The sequence below is a fragment of the Pan troglodytes genome, chromosome 9 (genome assembly GCF_028858775.2).
Source record: "Pan troglodytes isolate AG18354 chromosome 9, NHGRI_mPanTro3-v2.0_pri, whole genome shotgun sequence".
In the NCBI taxonomy this organism is placed as follows: domain Eukaryota; kingdom Metazoa; phylum Chordata; class Mammalia; order Primates; family Hominidae; genus Pan; species Pan troglodytes.
This window is the reverse complement of record NC_072407.2, coordinates 34916533-34933078: the sequence shown is the minus strand read 5'-3', so window position 1 is coordinate 34933078 and position 16546 is coordinate 34916533. Positions and strand designations below refer to the sequence as shown.

Here is a 16546-nt window from a genome sequence, read left to right as displayed (position 1 = left end):
TTATTTACAGGTACGCATACTTAGAGTGCTGAAATAGGCTTGCTGCTTTGCCTGTATATTTATCCTTCCTCAGTCAAGCAGTCCTCATATCACAATCCCACTGAAGGCAAATGTGCTCTCAACAGTGGCCTGGAACTTTATATATACAGATCTATATGGCGGCTAGTGATCCCCTTTATATCTTCATTTTAGTAAGAAGCCAGAAGGCTGACTCAATTATTCAAACTATGACTATTTACTCTGTTTAGTATATTATTCTCTATCAAAAGCTGGCTCATATGTGCAGATGCTATTTGAGTTTCTCTAGATTTCTCTGTGGAGAAATCTTGGAAAAGTTAAGGTTTCTTAACCTTGTCTAATGAGTAAACTTTACAAAACCGGGTAATCCAGGCTGTACTGTTCTAGTCAGAATTATGACCCAATTATGGGGTAGAGAGAGGGAGTCTCATTACATGTTCATTGTGAATTTCTCAAACTACTGAGTAGTCAATCTTTATGATTTTTGAAATGCAATACATGGTCCCATTTTTTTCTGAGTAAACATGACAAAGATGAATGCTGCTTATTATGTGATTGAGGAATTTTATTTGTAGCCTTATATTAAAAGATCTAAATGATGTATTAGTAAGATGTGAATTTCCAGTATTAGGCACCCTTATGGAAATAAGATTTATAGATCCACCAACATCCTGTGGAATATGATCAGACTACACCTCAGAAAAAAAATCTGTGAACATGAATGAGATTTCTTAGGCTTATGTTTGCTTCTGAACCTTGATAGAGATTCACACACAAGAGCTCATCTTCGAATGAAGGCTTGTCACACACTTCCCAGGTATGCCTGGCAGGAAACTTCACATGACTTTGATGAGGATGACAGTCTTCCAAAGAAAACGGAAAAAGGGCTCTTTGAAAATGTGGAACCACAGAAGAAACACAGGTAAAAAGTTGCAAAGGATTCCTCTTAAAGATTTCTGTCTAGTGTTAGTTTTCTCACCTTGGGACACATATATTCCCAAGAGTTTTCACTGCTGTTAGCTGCTGTTTCTATCAACATGCACATTTTTGTCTTATGTTTTTGATTAAAATATTTACAAAATTTTGCGGGAAGGTCCTTTACTCTTTGGTTTATTTTGTTCAGTGTATAATATCTTACTCATTTGTGTGTTTTTTTCTATTAAACAGTATGCTTATCCACCTTTGCCTCCTGACAACTTAGCACAGAGCCTGTATATTTGTTGAATGAATGTGTGAGTGAACTTCTGAATAAGCATTTAAGATGCCCTAATGTTTTTAAGAAATTAAGAAAATGCAGTTTCTTCCTTTTTAGTTTAATGCTTTTTGTCAATGTCCAATGAAATGACAGGAATATATAGTACTTTGTATTATTTCATAATCTTTAGACGTTTACTTGACATTACAGCAGTCACTGGAACACATGAATTAAATATTTTTGACACTTCAACATTTAGCACTAGGCCATGCACGTAGTAGGGGCTTAATAGATGTTTATAGATTAATTTAATTGACAGTGTGTTGTGATATGTAATATGTTACTTCTGCTTAATGTAAGGTCCTTAAGACAGTCATTTAAATTATTAGTGCATCATTATTTTATGATATGCTATGACTTGTTAGAGGTGAGTTAAAAACTTGGAGAATGGTGTTCTGTTTCCAGGGATACTGTAGATAGAGGATAGAAACAATCATAGTTTGAATAGAATTCCTTTATTTCTCTGTTTTGATTCTACATGCCCCTGCCCCCATTCTCTTACTTAATTTTAAATTTTACTTTTTCCTCTTTGAATTACCTTGTCAACTGACGTTCTTTTTTCTTTGCTAACGAATTTTTCAAATATTCTCCTGGTAAACATTTATTTATGTTACAAAATAAGCTCAGAATTCTACTTCTTATGTCAGCTTAGAAGTGCAGTGCTAGTAGCATTGCCGTCATTCTAATGATATGGTCTATCATTTCAAGTTAACGTGTTTCACATTGGAGCTCTCACCAACAGAACTTATAATCTCCAGCACATCACGTGCATGATCAAGTGCATGGGACATTTTTCTGCCACTAATAGAGATTTCTTTATCTCAGCTGTTCACCAAAGCATAGTAAATTGCACAAGAATTGCCATCAGCAGTTCGAATACAGAGATGGGCAGATTATAAGCCATGCTGCTCCTCAGCTAGTCTTGGGGGTTCAAGGTCCCAATCTCCGATCAGGCATGGAGGTGGTTTTGGTGGAGAAGAAATCTGATGGTAGTCATCAGCGCTGGATACACCAGGAAGACAGCAGGTAATCCCATTATACTTGGGTTTACTATATCAAAAAGTGAATAGGATCCTAATAAGTCTAGCATGGTCCCCACAGAACAAGATGAACTATATCTGAGAGTTTTGGGTCTTCTATTTAACTTAGCTGATAATTCTTTATCCTAGCCAAAGAAGAGGAAGGGAATAAAATCAAATGTAAATGCTAGGTAAGCTACATATAATTTATCCACAATCAGATTCAGAGGAGGAATGTTCCCTCTGATCTCCTGGGTATAGTTTTATCTGGCCATTGGGCTCAAGACTGAACTTTCATCAATGTCATTTTTATGAAATGAAGAGATCAAATAAGAATTCTAAAAAGTCCCCAATTTTCAAATTTTTTGATACTTTTCATTAACTTACTCCCCATCCTTCCCCCAACACACACCTTCCCTCTTTCCTCCACCTTCATAAAATAACCAATTTGTGGTTTCCACTCACGCAGTATAAACTAATTCCTATCTTAGCAAATATATCAACCTAATTCAATGTCTGGTCCTGGATCCAAATTTGAACCAACTACAGTACTGTAAAAAAGTTATTTTTGAGATAATCAGGAGAAATATAAAACAGCTTGGCTATCTGATGACATTAAGGAAGTCCTATTAATTTTGTTGGGTCCAATAATGGTTCAATGGTAATGTTAAAAAAAAAGTCCTGATAAGTTGGAAACATTGTAGTATTTACAGATAAAATTAAAAGCTATCTTAGATTTGTTGTAAGACATTCTATCATAAATAAAAATTTTAAAAGTTGAGGGGAATGGATGAAATGAGAATGGCAGAATGTTGATGGCTGTTAGGTCCATGCTGGTTGGTTACACATTTCTCTCTCTCTCTCTTTTTTTTTTTTTTGGGTGCATATGGAACATTTCTTTAATCGAACAAAAAAGAAAACAATTCCCTGTTTTTTAGATTGGTTTGCTTCAAATTCTACCATTAGTGTGATATGGTGGGCCTCCAGGGACCTCTTTAATCTCTTGAAATAGTGTACAAAGTGTATGTTTGTGCATTGTGCAATTTATTTTTTCTGGGAAAGAGCTGAGATTTTCACTGGCTTCTCAAAAGGTCTGCGATGAAAAGGCTTTTGAATCAGTACTTTGAGGGAGGTTGCACAAGCTTCAGCAGGCGGCAGCAGCGAGCCCTGCCTGGGCAGGAGAGGAGCTGGTCTTACTCTGCTCACTGAGATGAGCAAAGCCTCCGGCAAGGAGAACTCGCTGGGCTGATGTTAGAAAAGACGGGAAAACCAATTGTGTAGACAGACCTGGTGAAAGTGTTTCTTTGCCCCATTCACCTGGGCTAAGCTGCCTTTGCAATGTGTAGGTAGGACAGCAGGCTTTTGTTTCTGTGAATGGTTTGCCATATGGAACCAGAATTCATTCATTCAACTGCCAAGGGTTATTGAGGGCAGTGTTTTAGGAGCTGTTGCTTTACAAAGAACAAAACAGATAAAAAATCTTTACTCTTATGGAGCTGACATCCTAGTGTTTCCTCATTTCTACATTGTATTTAGCAATTTATATTATTGCCTCGGCTTTCTGTATTATAGTAGAGGTCCCCACTTAAACCTAAATTGCAATTTGAGCATGGCTGATAAATTTGGGTGGACACGCATGGGGAATGAGAATGTGACCCTACGGCAAGAGAAAGCCATTGCATAATGAGTTTGACCCAGGAATACTTGGTCATTGGAAGAGAATACTAGTTCTGAATCTTGCTCAGTGTCTGTCTGCCTAAAACTCTATGAGATGTTGGGTCATGTGTAGCACTGCCTTGGAAAATCTAACCATGTATAACACAGAAGAGAAGGACAGTTTCTTTCCATCTCCTCCCACTTTGCAGAACATTCTGTACTTTTGTCATCTTGGGAGCTCCTCATGTCAAGACACGGAAAAGAGAGGCAGTTAGTGGAAGGGAGATGGTGATATTGGGTGATCCGTCATTGGAAACGTCAGAGTCCAGAGAGAAGAGGTGGAGCATCAGGGGGCCCAGTGGGACAAGATTTGCTGATAAGCACAAGTCCCCCTCTAGGGACACCCAGACAGACTTGAACAAAATAGTTTTTTTTTTTTTTTTTTGAGACAGAGTCTCTGTTGCCCAGGCTGGAGTGCAGTGGCATGATCTCGGCTCACTGCAAGCTCCGCTTCCCGGGTTCATGCCATTCTCCTGCCTCAGCCTCTCCGAGTAGCTGGGACTACAGGCACCCGCCACCACACCCAGCTAATTTTTTGTATTTTTAGTAGAGACAGGGTTTCATCGTGGTCTGATCTCCTGACCTCGTGATCCGCCCTCCTCGGCCTCCCAAAGTGCTGGGATTACAAGCGTGAGCCACCGCGCCCGGCCAAGAGTTTTTGCAGAAGTCTTGTTGATTAGGTGTGGGCATGATTCAGAACAATATATGTCCCATGGCAGAAGTGTGTTTGTACAGCGACAGTAATTCTGAGGTTTACTGCACATCTTCCCTTGCCATATTGCTTTGTTCTCTTTCATGTAGATGGGTGGCTTTTAAAACTCATTTCTTTTGATAAGCTGGTGAAACCTAGAGAACCGTGGGTTACACTATGTAGTAGAACTTAATGGAAAATTGCATTTATGTTAACCACAGTCTTTTTATCCTCCATATTTTACCCAGGCTAGTAAATTAGGGTATATATACCCATGTACATTACATATGTATATAATATATATCACCCTATGGCTGAAGGAGATTGCCCAAGAAAGGATAAACTTGCAATGGGGTCCCCTCCCCAAGGCTGGGGTTCAGGACTCATTAAAAAAGGTATGGTTCCATTCCACTGAATTGCAGAGCAGTTTTGCTGGTGTACCTGGCCAGAGCTTGTCTGTAGTGGCTGAATGTCTTAGTCTAGTTTCTGTTACTTATAACAGAATAACTGAAACAGGGCCGGGCATGGTAGCTCATGCCTGTAATCCCAGCACTTTGGGAGGCTGAGGTGGGAGGATCACCTGAGATCACCTGGCTGGACCAGCCTGGCCAACATGGTGAAACCCCGTCTCTACTAAAAATACAAAAATTAACTGGGCGTAGTGGCACATGCCTGTAGTACCAGCTACTCAGGAGACTGAGGCAGAAGAATCGTTTGAACCCAAGAGGTAGAGGTTGCAGTGAGTTGAGATCATGACACTGCACTCCAACCCGGGTGACAGAGTGAATCTCCATCTCAAAAAAGACAAAAAAAAAGAATACCTGAAACTGGGTAATTTATAAGGAATGAAATTTATTTCTTACAGTTCTGGAGGTTGGAAAGTCCAATGTTGAGGGGTGCATCTGGTGAGAGCTTTCTTGCAGCTGGGGGCTCTCTAGAGCCCTGAGATGGCACAGGTCATCATATGGCACAGGGCATCATACAGCACAGAACATCACGTCACATTCCTTTTCTTATAAACCCACTAGTTTCACTCCCATTATGACCTATTAATCCATTAACCCTTTCATCTACGGATTAATCCAGGCAGACCCCTCTTGATCCAATCACCTCTTAAAGACTCCATTTCTTAATACTGCCACATTGGGAATTAAGTTTCAACATGAGTTTTGGAGGGGCATTCAAACCATAACACTGAGTGAGCAGGACATAATATTCTGGAACATATAGGGGGGTGCAGTCTGTTGCTGGGCACAGCAGCATTCAGAGGGAATGGGATGGTGGTACACTAGGAGGCCTGAAGCATGTGGTGTCCATGTCAGGAGAAAGTGAGCAAAGGAGCAATAGGCAAGCCCGGGCTATGAAGGTCCCGGGAGACCTGCTTCCTGGGCACCTCGCTGGAACAAAGCATCATTGAGTGTTCTCACTCCCAATTGCTGACCCCCTACCACAGCCAGAAAGAGCAGGAGAGCCCCTTCATCCTGCAGTCTTCTTCCAGCACTCTCTACTGAGAAAGCTTAACATCACACTTACTGTAGGGGAGAAATTCTTAAAGGATTCACATTCATTATTACAGAGCATGCATGGAGCTGAGAGGCAACACAGTGCTAAGTGGCACAGAGGGAGATCTAATCTGGTCATGCTACTTTGTAATGTGGCTAATCCTGTTTTCCCAAGGACCTTTCACCTTGTGAGTAACCCTGACCTTGTGCTGGCAGTGTCTATGACCAAGACTAGAAATGAAGTTTGTGGCTATCCAGTTATTGTTCAGGTAAGATATGTATGGCTAAAGATTAGTCATGGCCTTTTAATTAAATTTAAGTAAAGCTTTGTGCTTCCTTGTAGTGGAGGAAAAAAAAAAAAACTGTCATAGAATCCTATTTGAATGTTGTTAAAATATTTACAATAGTCTGCCTAGATTTTAAATTGAACATGTTCATGTACCTCTTAATTTAGTTTAATCCAACAGATGGTGATTGTGGGCTTGCTGCATGTCAGGCACTATGCTAGTTACTGAAATCAAACCCAATGGCAAGCATGAGAAATTGTCCCAACAGCATTCATCAAGCTTATGGTCTTAGTGGTGGCTGCAGGCAGGTGGATGGCTGTTAGATGCACCTAAATTTGATCATCAGGAACATATGCAAGGCTCCTGTTTCTAAAGGCCTTGGCAGCTGGAGAGAAAGAACCTAGTCAGGGAGGTCTTCCCGAAGGATGCAAGATCCTCAATGTTAATTCTACCAAACGACCCATTTGAAATTCTCTTTTCATTCACTGTTGCAAATGCTTAAAGCAGCCAGACAATTTATGGAGACTCCAGAGAAGTCTGGCTTCATTTGAGTTTTGGACAAAGACCTGGGAAGATCTTTTTTTTCACATTTTTCTGTCGTTCTCACATGCTTATAACCAAAACCACTCTTAAACGAATATGTGTTTTTCCTTGCTAGTAAGGGAGAAAGTGAAGAAGCATTCCTGCTTTGCATGTACTTTCTGTGTCCTCCTCAGTATTTTCCATCCTCTTGTTGAACAGAATAGATTGCCTCCAGATAACATTTGTTTCATTCTGTGATTTTAATAGCAATGAAGCAACTTGTTTTGCAGGCCCTGAATCCAAAATTGAGACATAGCAATCTGGACAAATACCAAAGCTTAATTAAGTCTTCTATCCTGGTGATAAATATGGACTAAAAAATTATTCTAGGAGATAGAGTACATATAACATTACATTCTTCTCTGTCAGGTGCCTCTTCAGCACAGACCACAGTGAGATACAACCTCATACACATACAATTTTAGTACCTTAATCATATTCATAAAATTATAGATATGGATGGTTTCTCCCAAGGTTACCATTTCATAAGAAATAATTTGACCCCAAGGTAATTTGGATTACCTTTCAAGAATTTTTTGTTGCTGGTGTTGTGTTTATTGAAACAACTGGTTTGTGAGAAAATATTAAAGTTCATGTAAAATAATAAAAATGAGGCATCGCAGGTTAATGCTACTAGACCCTTTTCTGTCCCTTGAAAATATAGTCTTTGGTTTTTCAGACCTCTGAGGGAGGCTTTATTGTCTGACCCATTAAATCAATTCTTGGGACTCATTTATTTTCTTCTTTGCTATTAAGCTCTCGCTTGGTAAAGTAGATGTTATTAATTATAAAAGTTCCTTGAGGTGTTATGACATATTTAGTTAGAACTAATCTACTGGTTTAAGTTCTGTTAAATTGAAACTATTTCTTTACTTGTACTTGAGCCAACTTTCACAATTAGAATAAATATATTGTTTCTATTACATGTTTAACTGAATGTACTTAAAAAATAAACCTCTTTGATAATCAATGAAATATAAATTAAAATATCAACAAGGTACTTTTTTTCATTTATTATATTCATGTTTTGGAAATATTGCCCATTTTTTGGCAAGAATGTAAGGAAAATGGGTCATTTAGCATATTATTGGCACAAGTGCAAGGTAAAATATTTCTCTAGAAGGCATTTTGATATATCATAATCTTTAAAATGATTTTTTTATTGGCAACTCTACTTCTAGAAATTTGTCCTAAAAAATTATCATGGATTTCCCAAATATTTATTTACACTATTTGTTTATTTTAGAGAAATTTTGAGAAAGAACCTTCATGTTTAACTATTGGAGATTAGTAAAATATCCCTAAAATGAAATGGTATATATTTTTAAAAGATGTTAGAAAAAGGTTCAGGGAATATTGTTAAGAAAAAAAATTGCAGTTACCAAATTGTATGCATTTTATGATTCTATTTTTGTAAATCAAATAATGTGTATTTATAAACATATAAAAGATTGCATGTCTAATCACTAAAATTTCAAGAGTAGTAGTTGTCACTGTGTGGTGGGATTATAAGTAATTATCTGCACTTTCTGGATATATGCAATGAAAAACAAGACGCTATAACCCTCACATGAACTCACTTGACTCCATATTTTGCCTCTTTTTTCAGAAATATAAGCCGTACAACAATGGAGCTGCCAATCAAAAGTGGCATTACATGAAAAATATAAAAGCACTTGTGGCCTTTCATAGCACTGCCTTGGATAAGGAAATTACATCAGCAAATTATGCTGGTGTCTGTACATCATCTGTGATTAAAGAAGAAAACATTGATCAACCAGTAAGTGGTTCCTTCCTCTCAAAGATAAAAGAAAAATAGGGTAAAAGAGAGTAATTTAATAAAATGAGAAAATTTTTTTCCCTAGAAAACTTTATGTTCATACAAGTTGAATGCTGATTTTTGAGTGAAATCACTTAGACTCTGATTCTGGTAGGAAAGAATGAAGGAAAATTGTGAGAGAAAGAATTAGGTAGTTTATATTAATCTGACGTACTTAAAATTTTTATTATTGAAATTTTCATACATATTCTAAAGTAGAGAGACTAGGGAAATAAGTCTTCATTTATCCATCATTCATATTTAACTATTATCTAGGTTTTGCCATGTTTGCCAACCCCAGACATTATATTATTTCACCTCCGTATGAATCACATACTTCCAAAAATTTTGGACATTTTCTGACATACTCATCATGCCATTCTCACAGCTAACAAGATTAACAATAATTCTTTGGCCATCTAATACTCTATCCTTAATCAAATTTCCCAGGTTGCCCTAACATTTTTTTTTTATGGTTTGTTGGTTTGTGTCAAGATTCAAATCAGGTCTCTATGTGACACTCAGTTGCGTAGTCTGGCTCCATTTTCATATTGAATGCCCCTTAATGGGGTTTGTTTACTTTCTTCTTTGTGGCATCCTTTGACTTGTTTCCCCATCCCCCATAATTTCTGTAAATGAAATTGAGTCCTATAGTTGTAATTAGATTTATGTTTAACGTTTTTTTGGGCCAGAATCTTCATAGGTTTTCCCACATGTTTCCTATTTATCACTCACATAGGCAATGTGTGGGTTTTCCATTTTCAGTCATGATAGTTATGAGTGGGTTCAGGTGTTTACAACCTGATTTCATGTTTAAAAATTCCCCAAAGACATTTCACTTAATGTTGCCCTCTTGTTTCAAAAGGGTCAATTTTGTCTAATTCTATCATGTTTTCCTACGTTGATTAACTAAACTTTTAATAGAAGGAAGAACTTTAGCTCATCAATTCAATATTTGACTACTCAAAAATATGGTTGTAAGGGAAGGTAGGATGAACACCTAATTCTTTCTATTGATGTCACTTATCTATTGCATTGTAACAAAACCCCTGAAAATTTAGTGGCTTAAATAAAAAACCCATTTTTTGCTTGGCGAGCCGGCGATTAGAGCTGGGGTCAGCTGGGCAGTTCTGCTGGTCTTGTCCCAGGTCACTAATGTGGCTACAGTCATCTGCTGGTTCTTTAGTAGTTGGGTGTTTTTATGGGGACTGGATGGTCAAAGATGGCGTCCCTCACCATCTGGTGGTTGGCAGGCTGTTAGCTGGGAACATTGGTTCTTCAACTACATGTCTTCTCGAGCAGGCTAGCTCAAGTTTGTTCACGTTGTGGTCTCGGGGTTCCAATGGCAGCTAAAAGAGAATAAGCTCTGATGTGCAAGCACTTCTTATGCATCTGCTTGCATCACATTTGTTAGTGCTGTGTTGGCCAAAGCAAGTCACATGGCCTTTCCCAGATTCAAGGAAAGAAGAAAAGGAGAAAGATCGTACTTCCCGATTGGAGGACCAAAACTGTCACATTTTAAAAGGGCATGCAAATAAGAGTGGGATGGTTTTATTGTGGCCATCTTTACAAATAATCTGCCACAATTTCTAGTGGCCAGTTTGTAGAGTTTTAAATTGATGCCAGTTTACTTCCAACAGTCTCCGAAAAGTTGCAGTTTTGTTTTTATTTGCTTGGGGTTTATTTGTTTTTATTTATATTGTTAGCATCATTAAAACTCATAGGATTTTATATTTAAACATTTTCAAAATGTTTTAGTTATCAGTCTTTCTGTTGCTCCCTAATTGTCCCATTTTGGGGCAGTGGAGGCTCCTTCATGTTGGCTCCTGTGTCTTTTGGACATGATGATGGCTTCTTTTCATTCAGGACACAAGATATCCCTTGATTGTCTTGTATATTTCTTGCCTCAAATCTGGAGCTGGCCATTTCTCCAAGAAGCTGATTTTGCACATAGTTTATATTCATTGGTGTCGAATTGTCGTTACAGAATTTGGAAATACTTTAAATTTTTTAATATAGCATTTTGGCTAAATTTATGCTAAATTTAAATTTAGCATAAAATTTTAAATTTAGCATTTTGGGGTGTTAAAAGTGCTATATTTATATTGTAAAATGTTCTACAGCAATGCTATAACAATTTAGATGCTCCTATATAAAGCCATCTTTGTCTCCCATTTTAGGGATACTGTTACCTCTCACCTGATGGAAAGAGAAAAACTATGCTCTGCTTGGCTTGTGGACAATCCATGAGAACAGAGAAAGGACTGAAACAATTGCTTCCAGGGGTTCCATTCCTCTGTATTTCAGGCACCAAGACTCAGAAGCCCTTCTTACAAGGGCCCTTCAAGGTCATCAGTGTGGCTGAGGTATGTAATGATCTGAGCTCTGCTAATGCATGTATGGCAACAATTTGGAAACTTTGATGCATTCATTATCTGCCTTGCACTCAAGTTCATCTCCACTCATCCAATTCATCTTCCTCAGATGCACCTTTACCATTCTACCTGCATTGATTTCCTTTTCCCCATTGTAATTTAAAATGCATTGTCTATTAATAGTTCAATAGACTCTTTGAAGTTAATTGGGCACTTCTGCAGCTTTAATCATTTACTGACATATTTCACTGTTCTCAGTGTTGCTTTTAGGTGAGGAAGTAACTGCAAATCTTTACTTCGTGGAACAGCTTTTTGCCTATATCCACAGGAAAAAACTTCTTTTTACTAGCATGGAACATTTCAGGGGGAATTGGATGTGTTGTTGTTAATGACTGTTCAGGTTTGGTGCCTGAATTCACACATCTATGTCTAATAGTATTTAGAGTTCACGGAGGAACAACAACAACAAAAACTCTTACTGCTTTCCTATAACCTTTGTTTAAAATGGTACCATTTAAAAAACCCTCCCTTTCAACTGTAGAAGTAAAAACTATGGGAACTTACACACCTGAATAAAAAGGAGCGATTCCTAAAAGGTGGAATATATCTTCCAGTCTGGTGTGCTCTTCAGGGCTTGCTCACCTCATCCCCAGATCACCCTCCTCCCTTCCCTAATCCTGATATGCATTGCAGTTACAAAAAACATCAACAGAAGCAATAGCTCTGAAGGAGAAAGGAAGTCAGTCCTCTGGGAAAACTGAAAGCATCTGGTTTGCTTTGAAGATAGTGGGATAATCTTAAGGAGATGGTGAGGAGTTGGTTGGAAAGAATCCCCAGTGCTACAGAATTTCAGACAGAACTTTGCCCTCAGGGCAACGTCCTAGGTTGGGATGAAAAGGGAAAGCAGAAGAGTGGTGTTTACCACCCTTACTACCATGTGTTTAAAGCTACAACCATTCCCCTCCCCATTCATCAACATCTTCCACCATATGGTGGAATCATCCTAAAGTTAAAAATTCAGAGGCTATCCGTAATGTTAGTGTATTATTACTTTAATCCAGGCTCTCTCTGGCCATGGCAGAGAGAAAGCAAAAAACAAATAAACAAACAAACAAAAACAAGAGAATGCCAGAAACACAAGCCAGATGCCCAAAGTCACCTAGTGACTCAGTGACAGGCCTGGGAGGGAACTGAAGAATTTGGATCCAACATCCTTCCGGCTCTAGTATTCAATATCTATAACACATGAAGAGAGCATTGCAAAATGTAGACACCACACACGTATACACACATTTATTAAGAGACTAAAGTGTAGCACACTAAAACAAGAAAGTTTGAGTAAATGTACAATTTATTTTTTTAAAAATTAGGTTGATTTGTCGTGTGACAAGGCTGAAAAAACTCTAAGTTACTACCAAGCACGTCTGTTGTCTTTACGGATGAAGACCTGCACGCAAGCTGCATCTCACAGTGGCATGGCAGCCACACACCAGAAGGCAGTGAAAATAATTGCATACAAAAATGGGGATGGATATCGTAATGGGAAGTTAATTGTGGCTGGAACATTCCCCATGGTAAGTGGCTATCACTTAATTGCTGCTTGCATCTTCAGAGGTAATGACAATGGCAATTCTTCTTAAAGAAAAAGCAGTGGGATTGAGTGATAAATGTCCCTGGCCAGACTCACCAGTTAAAGCTGATGAGATGAAGATCTCTGTTTACTTAAAGACATTTTATTTGATTGTATGTCAGTGGATACAGACTTAGAAAAACTAGAAACCAGAATTCAGTTTTTAGGTTGGCTCTAGAGCAGAGATCTATAAGAAAGAGGAAAACAAAGCTACTGGATTTTCTTCCTTCTTGTGATAGACGGAATGCCTTTTTCTGCCTTGTTTCTCATGCCAGCTTCAAGTTGTATGTCATCTGAATCATCCAAGAGATGCCACCTCATTCACCATCTGGAGTATCTGGGCATTTATTTGTTGATAGGATGTTTTATTTTATTTTCAAATTGGGGAAGCAGGGGCTGTGTTAGGAGGAACTACCTGGTCTGCCTTGGGGGCTGCTCCTCATAGTCATAGGAAGAGAGAAGAAGCTAGAAGGCCCAAACCCAGCTTTGTTCTTGCACTACTTGGTGATTATCTTGACTATTCACTCTGGCCAATGCCTTTAGCAATGTATTTTACAAGTGATATTTGATATGATATGGAGTTACCCTGCAGACTTCCTTGCAAGCGCACATATCTATTCCCTCACCTCTTTGGCTGGAAATATTTTTTTTAAATTAAGGTATTGTTATTCAATAAACTAAGCAAAATACAGAAGTTAGCAACTCCAAGATTCACCCAGGGATGCACAGCTGGCTTTTATGGTCTTGGACAAAAATTTTAATCTTTCATCCTGTTTTTCCATCTGCAAAATGGAGGTAATAATACCTGTCAGTTCTTGGTTTGAAGGTTAACTACTTACTTATTTTAAAGCGGTTTATCAGTATGAAGTATTACAACAGTTGTATAACATAAAGCAACAAATTTGAAAGTGGATTTTTAAGTTGAACAATTCTTAGAAGATACTCTGATGCTAAAATATATTAATATATGTCAGCTGCCATGTTAAATTTGTGGAGATAGGAAATTTACGGCTGGATTGGACTACTGTTGTGAAATTAGGTAGGACAATCTGATATCCAAAATAGTCTGTAATCAAAGATCAGCATCATTAGTAATTCAGCTTTCTATTTTCTCAAATTCAATTATTTTTTTTTTTTCAGATTTTTAGAATGACAAGCTCTTAATGATCATTCCCAATGCTATCACCTTTGCCTGTCAGATCCTTACTGCCTGTGTTATCTAGCTTCTTACAGAATGCACGGAACAACTTGGGCTTACCAGAGCAGCCTCCAAAGTATATACCAAAGATGGAACCCCAATCTTTACCTTGCGTGATTTGGTTTTATGGGCTCTAGATGAATCCTTTCTCCAAAGAGACTCTGAGAAACAAAAGCAAGATGCAGCTCCTGTTGGAAAAGAACAGATAATTGTTGAAAGTATGGAAGGTTGGCTACAATCTACAGCATTTAGCTGATTCTACTTATGCTTGATCATGAAAACGTTAAACGTGATTATTTCATTTAGTCAGTTTTTTCAGAATTTCAAAATCATAGGAAGCTAATTTTGTGACCCGAAGAGTGTCAATGAAATTGTCATGTTGTTTTCACCTTGCAGAATTATAAGAAAAATTAAAAATTAATGCAAATTTTGATTTTAGCACTGAAACAATAAATAAACTGCATATAATTAATAAAATATGTTTGACAGTTCAGCTACTTTATGGAACATAATCATTTTTTGTTCTTACTCAGAACCAAACTGAGTAAGAACAGACTGGTTTTGTTCTTACTCAGAACCAAACCAACTGGTGACCACTTAAGAAATTGGGGCTGGGTCAATGGAAATCTCTTGCTACTATTAGAAGGAAGGTGTCCTCTCTATGCTTTTACTGTCATTCAACTCCCCTTCCCTGTCTCTGTCTTCTCCACTTTTTACTATCTCCCAGAAGCTCCAGTCAATATCCATCTATTGCATTTTTGGGCACACTGCATGATAATGATCTGTTTATAGCTGTGTGTCTTATTAGACTATTTGCAATTTGGGGGCAGTGACTGTGTGTGTCCCAAACAACAGTCTGCTAAATAAAAGCAAGTCTTGGTAGTAGTGATTCAGTAGTTTTCTCAGTATGAGATTTCCATGGTTGTACTAAAAGGCACAATTTAGAAGTTAAGAACTTGGATTTTGGAGCCAGAATACCAGGGTTCAAATCCCAGCTTTGTCACTTGCTAGCTCAATGGCCTTGGGTAAGTTGTTTAACTATTCTTGTATTCCAATTTTCTTATTTATAAAGTTAGGATACATTTTTAACTAATTTTACTATTTTAAATTTCTTACATAAAATGTACATATTTTACTATTTGTAAAATTGTCAATTACTTCATGGATATAGATATATATATACACACACACATACATATATATGTGTATATATATATTTAACATGTCTCCATTATATAGATAACATTGTCTTAGTCCATTAGTGTTGCTGTAACAGAATACCACAGGCTGGTTAATTTATAAAGAACAGAACTTTATTTCTCACAATTCGGGAGGCTGGGAAGTCCAAGAGCAAGGCATTGGTAGATCTGGTTGTCTGGTGAGGGTTACATTCTCCAGAGGGGAAGAATGTTTTGTCCTCACACAATGGAAAACAGAAAGGGCAAAGGAGCCCAGCACTGTGTGAAGCCTCTTTTATAAGGGTCTTAATTCTACTCACAAGAAGAGAAGCCCTTATGACCTAATCACCTCTTAAAGTCTCTATCTCTCATAATATCATTACATTGGCCATTAAATTTTAACACCAGAATTTTGGAAAGCACACATTCAAACCATAGCAAGTATATCTATATATCTATATTTTCACTTGAACACATATATATGTGTATATATATTCAATATCTGTATTCGTTTGATCATTATTAATATATTCATTTGGTCCTCATAAATATGAATAATAGTCATTTGTGTATTTATATACACACACGCACATATATAACTTAGAACAATGCCTGGTTGATATTTACCAAACATTCAGTGAAATTACTTATCACTTTTGTGTATAGGATATTACTTATTTTGTATTCAAACGAGTTTTAAGAAATAATTATGTGAACATTTAATGCCTAGCTGATTGCTGAAGCATATATTTCTGCCTTTATTTGGCATACAGAATATCTGAACTTCAGGTTTTATAAAATTACAATTTCAAACACTCTTCTTTAAATTCTTATTTAAAGCCTGGTTGGAGTAATATTATTAATGTAGGACTATCAAAAGGGCATTCTTTTGATTCCATCTCTTCCTCCCTATATTCTAAAGGGTATCCTTAAATCAGGCAAGCCCATCACTAGGCTGCCCCCTTTTATGGAATTGTGACTTGATGTTATGCCATCAGTTTGCATTAAGGAACTTTAAAGAAACAGCTGTTGGTCAGAATTCAACGTAGTGCTTACTATGCAGGCAGTCGTTAAGAGCACAGGCTTCATTGGAAGATGGCCTGGATTCTAATCTTTACTCTGCCATCACCCAGCTATGTCACTAAAGCTCAGTTATCATATCTGTAAAAGAGGACTGATAATAAGCCCTAACTCAGAGTCTCAGAGTATCATTTTTAGAATCACATGAGATGATGTATGTAAAGGCCTTAATAAAATACCCAGTATATAGTAACTT

The 16546-nt window shown here is 37.5% G+C and overlaps 1 protein-coding gene across 10 annotated transcripts in view; it reads left to right on the top strand.

Moving 5' to 3' along the window:
• Positions 1–16546, top strand: part of DCDC1 (doublecortin domain containing 1) — a 490806-nt gene that overhangs the window by 436132 nt on the left and 38128 nt on the right. For 8 of the 10 annotated variants that reach the window (XM_016920610.3, XM_016920606.3, XM_063783960.1 and 5 more), the window contains 7 exons: positions 782–940; positions 2099–2299; positions 6377–6470; positions 8680–8850; positions 11070–11255; positions 12635–12838; positions 14118–14319. In XM_016920610.3, coding sequence (XP_016776099.1) covers positions 782–940; positions 2099–2299; positions 6377–6470; positions 8680–8850; positions 11070–11255; positions 12635–12838; positions 14118–14319 — 1217 coding nt within the window. The remainder of the gene's footprint in view (positions 1–781; positions 941–2098; positions 2300–6376; positions 6471–8679; positions 8851–11069; positions 11256–12634; positions 12839–14117; positions 14320–16546) is intronic. The other 2 variants (XM_009460183.4, XM_016920609.3) reach the window with 1 other exon arrangement.